The sequence below is a fragment of the Apis laboriosa genome, unplaced genomic scaffold, assembly GCF_014066325.1.
Source record: "Apis laboriosa isolate Shangri-la unplaced genomic scaffold, ASM1406632v1 scaffold23_cov150, whole genome shotgun sequence".
Taxonomy (NCBI): Eukaryota; Metazoa; Arthropoda; class Insecta; order Hymenoptera; family Apidae; genus Apis; species Apis laboriosa.
In genome coordinates this window covers 4355878-4368098 of record NW_025222452.1, presented here as the reverse complement: position 1 = coordinate 4368098, position 12221 = coordinate 4355878, and the positions used below count along the sequence as shown (strand labels likewise).

The following is a 12221-nucleotide window of genomic DNA, read 5'->3' as shown; positions in this document are numbered from 1 at the left end:
AAATGGGCTACCACACAATCGTGACAGGCCGTTTCGAGAGATTATACGGTTACATCGGGACCAGCAGTTTACCGTAGAATCAAAGATGCTGTTTTTACTCGTTTTTATCCGGGTGCACGGATGCCGGGTAGCGAATATTCACCTGACCACCCGGAAGATAATTAAAGAGCAATCTTTGGTATTTTTGTTCTTGTATTTTTTCTTCTCTCTCTCTCTCTCTCTCTCTCTCCCTCTCTCTCTCTCTCTCTCTCCCTCGGATATTTTTTTATCGAGTATACGCTCTTCCGGTTTAACGATAATCTTGGCCCAAATAGGGAAGATGAGCTGGAAATTGGGATGATCGCGCGCAAAGTATTGGAATTTTAATGAATTTCCAATTAAATTAAATTTTCGCAGTGAGTAATGCGCGAGTATTTCTCGACTCGTAAAATTCGGGATTAATGGCAATTGAATTGGTTGAAATCGAGGAAACGTTTGGTCGAAAGGGCTGTACGCGAGTACCGTTAACGGAATTTGTAAAATTTCTTCCTTCAATTAAATAGATTTACGATTCGGGGGAGAGGGAAACGAGCGAGTCTATTTACTCCATTTCTTCCCGATCTTGTAAATCATCGGTTCACCGTGATCTCCGTTCCCGAGCTTTTCTTCGAATCGATCGACCTTCCATAATTAAAATCCTTAGCCACGTATTGTCTTACTCTTTTTTTTTACCATCGAGTTTTCATTCACGAGTATTTCCTTTATTTTTAATCCGATAAGTCGAATTCCAACGTTTACGCAACTTTATCATACGTATCAAGATGCCTCGAAATTTTTATACGGTGCACGGTGTACGGTACACGGCGAGTACACGCTTTTTTTCCTCTTCTTCTTCTTTTTTTTTTTTTTTTTTGTAAATGGATGTAATAATCTCTCGATGCACATGCCTCTTCTTCGCGAATGGCACGATGGAAAATGGCAATTTTTATCGTATTTGTAGTATCGTGTGGCCCGTTTCGCGCAACTTTTCCTCGATTTATAAAACGTTATTATACATGCGGCGATACGATCGAAGAAATGATCGATCGATCCCGCTTTCCATCCATCTCTTGGAGGACTCCCCCTCCCCCCCCCCTCCTTGGAGGAACGCCCACCGAGAAAAATGGCCTATTAATTTTTCTCGATTGAATTAAAAAAAAAAAAAAAAAAAAAGGAAAGATGAGACCGATTCATTCGCCCCTATAAAAATTCATTACACCGATCCAATTAATCGTTCGCCCCCTTTCGTGAAATCCATTAAGTTTTCTACCTTGTCATCGAACTGTTCTTCCTCCCTCCTCTTTCCTCCTCCTCCACCCGGCTCACTTGTCCAGCTTGCGTAGCTCTACCCACGTAACGAATTTTCGTTCGCGCGAACGAAGCTCAATTCAACCGCTATTCTAACCGTCTATTTCCGCCTCCGATCGAAGTTAGAAGGTGGATACAAAATTTCCAACCATTTCTCACATACGAATTCGAGGCGGACTCTTGACGAGAGGCGGATGACCCACCCCCCCCTCGGGTGTCGAGGACGCGGCTAAAAGGAATGAGAATTTGGAATTTGGCTGTTACTCCAGTTTCTGGAGGCTCCAGAAACTGCGCGATCGGGGGAGGAGGGGGCGAAGAAGGATGCGACGGATGAAGGCACGGGTCAGGCGAGCGGCGGCCGGATCATTTTTTTCGGGAGAATCAGATGAAAGGACTCGTACGAAAATTTCACCGGTGAAATTTATGCTATGTCCCCCTACAGAGGAGGAGAGTCGAGTTCAAGGCGCGATAAGTAAGGAGAGAGATCGGCGGGACCACACGCGGAACAAACGCTTCATTTTTAACGCTGGATCATAATCCCTCCCCGTCGTTGCGAGGATTCTTCATTTTCTTTTTCTTCCTTCTTCCTCTTCTTCTTCTTCTTTCTCCTCCTCCTCTTCTTCTTCTTGTTTAAATCTTTATTGGCGCGTGTTCGCCGCAATTGATTTGTCTCGCGATAAATTCACATTAGAGCGGGCGATAAAACGAATTATTGGGTAATAAAACGAATTTTCCTATTTGCATTCCGCGCGATATATCCCCCTTTTTTTTTTATCGCGAATCGTATACGCGATTTCTGCGAGATAAGGGGGTACGTAAAAGGAAATGAACGTTTACAACCATAGAAAATGGTTCCTTTTTTTTTAATACTTTTGCGTAACGCGGTTAAAGTCCACCTCGGCACGCTCGTAATAATGTAAACATATTGGAGAACGTTTCGAGTCGAGATAATTCGATTTCTTCTAATCGGAATGATACGATCGTTCTTTTACTATCGATTGTTCTTTTTTTTTTTTTTTTTTTCGAGAAAATCGTTGATTCTTTCGAAAGCCACGCGAGTGGAAAGGAAACGGGCAAGAAGAGGCGAATAATGATCGGTTCATCCTTCCGAGGGGAAGAAAAGACGCAAGACGACCGCAAGAAATGGACGCCACGGCAAAAGAGCGACAGCCTCGCCGTGGAAACGTAGGATACAAACGTATATAGAAATGACGGTTGAAGGGGACCTACAGTTAGATAACATGTGCTGGACCGACCATCTGTCTAGGAAGCAAGTGGCGGTGGAATGGCTGGCGGAACAACGACATCCTCCCTCCTTTTCTTTCCTCACGATCGGGACGCGATCTTCCGATACGCGACGAGGCAGAAAATTATTCCCTCGACTTCGAACGAATTGTATACGCGTAATTATTTTCCTAAGAGGATAGTCCAGGGATTAGAAACGATTGAATTAAACGCTACCGAATGATGAAACTTTAATGTCCTCTCTCTCTCTCTCTCTCTCCCTCTCTCTCTCTCTCCTCTCGCGGAAGAGAATTTATTGAGCGCGCTATAAAAGTCGATGAATAGACAGCCCCTTGCCGCGGAATATGAAGAAGAAATATATTGCACCTACGTGAAATACTCTACGATTTATTGTTCCTTGAACAATCGTGCGTCTCGAGTTTACAATTCGATTCGGTACAATGGTACAATAAACTTATTATCATTAAAATAAAGAAGAAGAAGGGGAGGGAGTTTTTATTCGAGAAATATTTCACAATAATTTAAAACGCGAAAATTTGTCCCGTTCGTTGATGAGAATCCGAGAATCATCTTCGATACGAGACAGGTGAAAACGAAACAGCACTTTGTTTCGTTAATGCTTGGCCAAGTTGGAGTGATATTTATGTAAGCTCGGTTAAATGAAACGAAAGCCGCGTTACGAGGGCAGGTGGGGCGCTATAAATCAGGGCAGATAGTCATCGGTCAGATCAAACGGGAGATTGAAAACGCGGAGAGGAGTCCTGGTAAGACACGAGCCGTTCTCGTGTTTCACAGTGATGAACAGAGGATGGGCAGAGGGCGGTAAAAGGCGTTCGCCGTTTAATTACACCGTCGAATTTCCATCATCTTTGCCCACGACGAATAAATATATACGTTTTAACTCGGACGTTAACGAGCCATGCGAAACGATCCGCGCTGTGATTTTGTCGATACTTTATCGCCAACATTCACGCCTAGTAATAAATTAATCGACGGTCGTCGATTTCCAATCGTAATTTCGTTTTAATCGGATTCGACGAGCGATCGGCTTCCGATTCGTCAGTCCACGAATGAACAATTTTAACATTCACGAAGACGGTTAAGAAATTAATTGAAGAAATTAATAAAAATTAAGGAATCAATTTCTCTCTCTCTCTCTCTTTCAAATATTGACAAATTTTGAGAGAATTGAAGATAGTTTATTATTGTAACGCCATTATTAGCGTGCAAACAGAACGGATCGGCAAATTCTCGAACAATTTCGTTCGACTATTAATTTGCAAGGTTATTGGCCCGAACAGGATTCCGCCGCGAGCGTGATGAGGGAACAGATTGTCGAGAACATTAACGAGCATTGATGAATTTTTTTTTCAAAAAATAGGGTTTCTATTCTTACTTTTACATGGTTGTGAAATCATGATGATGTTGGGCAAAGCTTCCGTTTACCGTTTTTAACCGGGGAATATTATAATCGATGCTTCTTTGCGCGTTAATTCTTGCATGTTAATACGGCAATAAAGACGGCAGAACGACGGTGTTAATGATCCGTTAAATCCATGTTGTTCAATAAGGTAAAAAACGAGTAAGATCTCTTTATAATCTGCAATGCGAATACGTATTCTTTGGATGAAACGCTATTCTGTTTTGTATAATAAAATTATGGTGTATCTCATCTACGAACCACGATAAAAGTTTCCAAAGACAGAATGTAAAATACACTTGCTCTTAGAATTATAGATTTTCTGGTGAACACCGTGGATAATGTGAACACTTGAGCGATATCGGTCAAACGCTCGTGTTGCCAGCCCGAGAACCATTGACTTTTATCCAACATCGAACTCTACGAAATAATTCATATAATAATTCATCCTTCCTTTTTCTCTTTTCCTTTTTCTCGCAATAATCCGTTTAACGCTTGATGAGCGGTAAAATTTCATTCATTTTTCCCGCTCAGTGATTAAAAACGATCGATCCAATTAATCCTTACCGCGTAACAGAGCTCGTTCCCTAACCAACAGATGTAGAAGAGTTGAGACATAGCAGCGCTAAGATAAATCCCGTACTTCATAATATTCGAACTTTGCCCTCCGACCTGTTTCGACCGATGAAAATCGATCATGATACACACGAGCTGGCGATTATATCTTCATCGAGTCGTATCTTACCACAACAGCTTGAAAACCAGTCAGACATATGATCGAGGTGCTGGAAAGCATCTGAACGAACATGCTTAAATTGTATATCTCGTTGTAATCCTTCGATATGATTACTAATCGTTGATGAAATTGAACACACTTCTTGTAACGATCGAGGAATCTATTATTATTATTATTCCGTTTTTCCTTGTATACATTGTATCCATCGATCGTCTGTAAAGAAGAAAGGAAATTTCGAAAATTTAATTCTATTTTCTATTTCTATTTTCAATTTGAAAAATTGAAAAGAGATTGAAATTCTTTTATCTTATCGTATCTACCTGCTTCGTTTCATAGTTACAATTTTCAAAATTGACATTCAACGCGTCCAACAGCATCGTGATCAAGCTGCACTTGAAAGTCGTCATGCTGTCCATTACGATTATTCCTAACAGACCGCCAGATACGGCGCAAGTTTCAACGAAGAAACTGATCTCGTGCCAAGGTGATACGGTCGTGTTCAAGGGATACTTTGCCCTGATCGGCAAACCATTCTCCATAGGCGTGAAGCACAACAGTGCGAATCCTAGGCAAGCTCCTATCCCGCAAAATCCAAAGAACATCACTTTGTTACGTGTGTGATATTTGTCGATAATCTTCTTAACGCTTTCGAGTTCTGGAAAAAAAAAAAAATTCATCACGATCAATCGGGTTATTAAACACAGAGACAATTGTCCGTGCTTTTATTTAATTTCGGCGAGAGTATGAGAGAACGTGTTGATTCGCCAATCAACGAAAGAGCGGTTGCGAAATACGAGAAATATGCCGAGTAATTCTGAATAAAAAGTTCCAGGTTAAGAGGAGGGAAGGTTGTGAAGGGAGAATGGGATAGAAGATAGGGGTATGGAAAAGTGACCAAGTGGACCTGAATTAATGAAGTCAACGTGCATCATTTGCTGCGTCATTTCACATCAGAGATACGGGTCTCGACCGTTCGCTCTTAATTTTAATCTCAGAGGCGTTTCACTCATCTCTTTTTCCAGACCAAGATTCGATGAACAGAAATGATAATGTTTGAACGAAATAACGATGATTACGAAAAAAATGTCGAAAATGTTAGAAAAACGTTTCTCGTTTTCATTAATTGGATCGTTCGTAGTTTTTCTCTCTAATTTTTTCTTTTTTTTATACAATAACGTAAATTGAATTTCACTCGCCGGAAAATTCGCAGAGATCGTCGCCACACTCGAATATATCGTGCAACAATTTTTTCATTTTTCCTCGATGAATTTGAAGGTTCATCGCTTTGAATATCACAACGAAGATGCCAGCGAAGATGCAACCATCGTCGGTTGTGATCGACAAATTATCCATATTCGCGTAAATATCCGCGAAGACGGTGATCGCCAGGATGCACATCGTTACCAACATCCATACTTTGTACATGAAATACGCGTATTTTGAAATGTGCGAGCAACTCGAATCGATTTCTCCTAGACCACTGTACCTGTATGAAATAGAAAATAAACACTTTCTTCGTAAAAGATATGAATATTTTTAACAAATCTTTGCAATATTATTCGTAATAAATAAATTATTGCACGAACGATAAATTTACTGTCTCGATTCTCACTTCAAATAATTAATTTTAATGCTCGTTAATCTTCGAATTGATTTCATCCATTCGTGACCGGATGCATGAGCCATCTGTCTCCCTACGACTACGAGTAAGTGGAAAAGTTTTCTTGAAGTCGCTGTATACGTGCGAGTACGTAATTTTGTTTGCGCATTACGTATGCATGTACTTTAATCCTGACAAGTTACCATAGGTTATTTTCAATCATTCTGACGCGATACCTCTCGAGAAAATTGCGACCGTTTTTCGGAATTATAGAGTGGATGGTAATACACGTGTTGGGTCTCCAAGCCATTTCCGCAAATGTCGATAAAAATGGCAGTGATTGCATACCGATAGACAAGCGGAGCTACGTCTTACTAGGCATTTACGCGAAGAATAAGAACAGTGTAAGGCAACAGTGTTGTCGAATAACGACTGTATTTTGTACATCAAATAAATCGCGAATACGGTAGCTAATGAATGTTTGAGATCTAACGTGAAGTACGAGTAATATTTCGAAGATTGTAGATAAATTTAGGGACTTGCGATTTCTACTTTGACGCAAGATTAATCGGTAAAGTAACTTTAATTGAAAGTAAAGGTAATTAATTAACGTAAAATAAGAAAAAAAGAGAATTCCGGTACCGGGAATCGAACCCGGGCCGCCTGGGTGAGAGCCAGGTATCCTAGCCACTAGACCATACCGGATTTTCGAACGTGTGCTTTTTCATTACTCGACATAAGTTGATAATAGAAATAATCAAGTAGTAGAATTTATAATTAGTACAACTTAAATGTAATAACGCGAAAAATTCGTTAAATTAATTATTTACAAGCATATATTTCTTGTGATATTAAAAAATAATTTAATATTATTGTATCTAATACACAAAAATACATGCGTCTAAAATTTTAAAGAAACTGTTGAATCTAAAACAAAGCGAAATATTTTATGGTTATAAAAATAAAATAATTATTTTATTTCGCTATTCTCTCGTAATATGATATTTTCCATTTATTTCTGTGGAATAAAAAAAATAAGCATTTTAATGAGAATTGAACTCAAGAAACGCGGCGCTGGTTATTCGCATCCGAAAATATTTAAAATTATTTTTAACAAAAATTAAAAAATACAAAGTATTTTTTCGGAATTAAATGTTTATAAAAAATTAGAAAAAATTTGTCAGGAGTGGGATTCGAACCCACGCCTCCAGATGGAGACCAGAATGCACATTGCTTCAGTCTTGGACTGAAAAGGGGATTAACCTTGAGTCTGGCGCCTTAGACCGCTCGGCCATCCTGACACTTGATAGCAACGTCGTTTAAAATATACAACATGCTTTTGACACGATTGCTACTATATAGATAATTACTATATTATATAATTGTCTCTAATGCATTTCTTTTTTTAATAACATATATATTATAAAAAAAAAATGTTTTCATTTCTATTTTATATTGATAAATCACGAATGCAGTATAAAATATATTATTATTTATACAAATATTAGTATTTTTAATATTTTTTTTATATATGTATAGAAAATATTAATTTCTAAAATAAAAGTAATTTCGAGAAAAAAAAGAAAATAAAAAAATATAAATAAATTTATTCTTTAGCAATGTTTAAAATGTTTATTTTAGCAAAAATATGAAGTGAAGAATGAAAAAGAGAACCCCACATGTTTCCGCCCGGGATCGAACCGGGGACCTTGTGCGTGTGAAGCACACGTGATAACCACTACACTACGGAAACTACACTTGGTAAATTTTCATAGATATTTTATAAATAATATACATAATCTATTTAAAAATTAATATTTTAATATAATTTTTTTTATTAATTTTATGTCAATTGATATATATAAAAAAAAAAATTATATACTTTTCTACAAATTATAAAAATAAAATAATTCTGCATTTAATCATGAAATGAAGAACACATTTTTTTTTTTTTTCAATAATTGAATATTTATTTAGATTTCATTTTGTGAAAGTGTAAAGGATATTAATTCTTTCGGCCTTTGTTATTACTTTCGTGTGTATATAGGAATTTAATGATTTCATAAATTATAAATAAATTATTATATTATATTTCAGCGAGGGCCTAAAGGATTCAATATTGTATTCAATGTATATTATTAATATATTTACAAAATTGCAATAAATAATATATCGGAAGTAAAGAATATTATCTTATATAAATTATTTAATATCATAAGATTTTTACACTATCAAGTGTAAAATGCATCTATTGTTACTAAATGGAACTACTAACATTGCGCATTGCGTACAATGTACTATCGAATACTTATACTATATTTAATACAACGAGCATTTAATTGATCATCAATAATTCGGATTTTATTTTCTTTAAATAATTAACAATATAATAAATATTTGATTGTATTTATCATATTTAAATGCAATACTTATTTTCTTAATTGAGATCTGGCAAACATGCAAATGCTATTTTGATTGAGGTTCAATATTCTTAGTTTTATAAGTATATACTATAAATCGAATCTATTTCATGATTATATAATAAATATTGATTGACAATCGAACGAAAGAGGGAAAAATGAGTATAAAATTATATATCTTTATTATTTATATAAATTATGCTTGAAGGATTTGCTTCCTGAAAATCTGAAATTGAATATTTGCGAAATAAGAATCTATTGATTGTATTTTTAAATAATATTAAATGTTTAGAAAAATTTTTATCGATATTTCTTTAATTTTTCTTTAATTAGAAAACGATAAAAACTTCTCTGAATACTTAATATAAAATGTACATTTAAAAAAAAATGATAATGTGCATTTGTATGTTCTATTAAATTAGTAATGTAATTGCTAGACACTGTACAAAAAATAAAAAAATAGAGTAAAAAAGAAATGTTAACAGAGAAGAAGTATAAAATATAATAAACTTCTCAGAAAAGTTTATTTTTTTTTCTTATCGCAGTCAGTGGTTTTTTGTATTATCAATTTATTTCGCTGCCTAGTTACTTTGGTTGTTGGTCGATTACATGGTGGAATTTGTTTCAACCCTTGTTGTGATATTTTTGCTGGACTAGCTGTACGTGGTGGTGTTGGACCTTTCAAAAGAGCTTCAACATCTGCTAATCGTTTTCTCAACGTTCTATTTTCACGTTTATATTTCGCAAGTTCGGAATCTTTGTCCAATCTTTCATGACCAGAACTACTAGTTTCTTCTGCAAAATGTCTAAACATGAGATGTAATTTTTCTTCATGTTCCCTTTGCATCAAAACTATTCGTCTCTCTGCTTCCAATTTAGTTTGTTTTAAAGCATTTGTTAACGTTTGAATTTGCCATTCCTGAGTTTCTATATGACTTTCCAATTCAGCTGTTTGAACTTCCAGATTTTTTGAACTCTCTTTTAAATCGATTACCTTTAGAAAATATTTATAGAATAAAGTTCTCATTTCACCATCTGAAAGTTTCGCCAATCTTTCCATTAACATTCTTTCCCCCTTTTCACGCTGTGATTGATTTTCATCGAATCCCTTCCGTCCACAAATCATTTCATTCTTATGCTCGATCATAGCATCGATCGCCTCGATCGTTTCTCCGCATTCCAATAATTTCCTCTCTTCTACAGTGGACAGTGTCTTTTCTTTTTGAAATTTTTCATCTAGATCGCATTTCTCGTCCACTAAACAATCACGAGTACGTCGTAGATTTCGAATTTCGTGACGCAAAGCTTCCTTTTCGTCTATATCCGCCGTTCTTTCTAAATCCATCGATTTTTCTTTTAAAACATGATCAAGATGCGATATTCTCGCGCTAACGTCTAATAAATTCTTTTTTTTATCAGAATAATCGGTTTTAGATTTACTATTATTTTTCTCATCCTCGCTTTCCGATTGCATCTCCTTCAACTTGGAAGCTGTTAAATTATATTTTTCTTCGAGATCACGAATTTTTTTCTGATCCTCTGCTAATTCTTCTTCTAATTGTTTCTTACGTTCCTCCTCTTTTTTCAATTGTTTCTTCAATTTTTCCATTTGTTTTCTAGATGTATTTAAGGAACTTTCAAGTTCTAATACTTTTTTAGCAGAATCACCTGCAATTTGTTTTATCATTTCAATATCCATCAATCTCTTTTCATAATGAATGGCCATGTTTTTATATAACTCAATCTCTTTCTTATGGGCAGACTTTTCTTCTGAATCTTTGTAGATGGAAGCATTTTCAGCTTGAGCCAATTGGCTTCTTGTATTATAATATTCTTCTTCCAATTTACTCCATTTGCGTTGAAATTTTTGTTTTGCGCTAGCGCGCGCATCTGAATTTTTTATCATATCTGCGATGAATTTTTCTTTGATTTTAATAGTAGTTTGTAGCTCTTCTATACGTTTATGAGCTCCATCTAAATCTGATTGAATTTTTTTCACTTGAGTTTGTTTTGCCTCGTTATTTAATGTCAATGTTTTCAATTCCTTAATAGGCTCTGGCATTTCTGTTGTTTTCAAAGCATCAATTAATAAATCTGGTGAATTATCATTATGAGTCGCATGATTTTCATTAATAATTGTTTCAGATTCACAATTGTCTAATATTCTTATACTAGTAAATGCTGAAGTTTTATTATCTAAAATTTGATTTTGGTTAGGTTTAAGGCTATCGTTGAAGGCTAATACTTCATTACACATTTCAGAACCAGGAAGCATTGAATTCCTCCTGGAATTTGGATTTCTAAGTGGAACAGCTCTAGTTACAAGGACATTATTATTAGTATTTATAGATCTTGCCACAGTTGGAATAATCTCTATATTTGTTTCTCTAAATTCATCCCTTGTAGAATCAACTATTCTATCTGTTTCTATCTTAAGTTTATTCATACATTCGTCTAATTTTTCTAAGAAATCTGGATTTTCTGAACTAACATCACTATGATCTTCCTCTTCTTCTTCTTCTTCTTCATCATCATCATTAGTTTCAGATAATTCACTTTCTGAACTAGATAAACAATTTATTTCAATTTTTCTTTCCATTTGATGTATAGATTCATCTGTTTTTTCATCAGTTTCAGTTACTTCTTCTATCCTTTCTAATGATCTTCTTGCATTTTCCGTATAACCTTGTAAACTACCAGTATCATCACTAGCAATACATTCTTCGTATTCTTGTTTCATACAAAGCCATTGTTCAATTTGATCTTGTTCTGTATGAGGTAAAATATTACTTGTCATAAGCTTAGTAAAAAGACCTTCTGCATTTGAAACTAATTTTGACCATTGGGCTGCTGCAAATTCTAATCTAAATATATCAGCACTAGAACTACGCTCTCCTGATGTAGCAGAAGTCATTGTATCATGTGTTTCATCTCCTGTTTGCTCACTCTCTTCTTCTGTAATATGTTGTTGCTCATGATTATTATGTGGATAAGATGGCACAGTATTTATATATGGTGTATAACATTGATGATTGTCCAGCACTGTTTGATGATGGATCCAAGGTGTATAATGCATCATTTTGAAAATATTATATTATACAATTTAATATAATAAATATGGCTTCATTCATTTATATATAATATAAATATTTAATGAATATCTTTTAATGATCTCATTTTGTTTTAAAATACTATTCTTTTATCATTTGAAACATAAAATATAAATTTATTTTCATGATTTCTAACCTATAAGGAACTTTTTGTGTTCCAATCTTATATTTAAATATTCACTATTATATATACTGCTACATTTTTGTATATTCTAATAAGTAATGTACAAAATTCAATTAATTATAATTTCAAACGTATTTGATAGAATGTTTTATAAACTTCTGTATTCAATAAGTAACAGAAATATCTGGCAGAAACTGTTACCAACTTATGATTAATATAGAAAAGAAAGAAATATACTTA

The 12221-nt window shown here is 35.0% G+C and overlaps 2 protein-coding genes and 3 non-coding genes across 5 annotated transcripts in view; all 5 read right to left on the bottom strand.

The window, feature by feature from the left end:
* LOC122713503 overlaps nt 1-6137 on the bottom strand; it is a 69665-nt gene extending 63528 nt beyond the window's left edge. The window contains exons 1-3 of the mRNA XM_043934041.1: nt 5924-6137; nt 5048-5382; nt 4737-4940 (exon numbers count right to left, since the gene is read on the bottom strand). Coding sequence (XP_043789976.1) covers nt 4737-4940; nt 5048-5382; nt 5924-6137 — 753 coding nt within the window. The remainder of the gene's footprint in view (nt 1-4736; nt 4941-5047; nt 5383-5923) is intronic.
* Nucleotides 6138-6960: 823 nt separating this feature from the next.
* Trnae-cuc lies at nt 6961-7032 on the bottom strand. The gene has a single exon. It is a non-coding gene; the product is annotated as a tRNA-Glu (tRNA).
* A 473-nt stretch (nt 7033-7505) lies between these two features.
* Trnal-caa lies at nt 7506-7628 on the bottom strand. Its single transcript has 2 exons — nt 7591-7628; nt 7506-7540 (listed from the first exon to the last, which is right to left on the bottom strand). It is a non-coding gene; the product is annotated as a tRNA-Leu (tRNA).
* A 379-nt stretch (nt 7629-8007) lies between these two features.
* Nucleotides 8008-8080, bottom strand: Trnav-cac. Its single transcript has one exon. It is a non-coding gene; the product is annotated as a tRNA-Val (tRNA).
* Nucleotides 8081-9134: 1054 nt separating this feature from the next.
* LOC122713504 (kinesin-like protein costa) lies at nt 9135-12089 on the bottom strand. The gene has a single exon (XM_043934042.1). It carries the CDS (start codon nt 11824-11826, stop codon nt 9271-9273), a length of 2556 nt encoding a protein of 851 aa, XP_043789977.1. The 5' UTR covers nt 11827-12089; the 3' UTR covers nt 9135-9270.
* Nucleotides 12090-12221: the final 132 nt, after the last annotated feature.

Bases quoted from the DNA above. Each gene is read 5' to 3' on its own strand.
- LOC122713504 (XM_043934042.1), bottom strand. From the start codon at position 11,826: ATGATGCATTATACACCTTGGATCCATCATCAAACAGTGCTGGACAAT.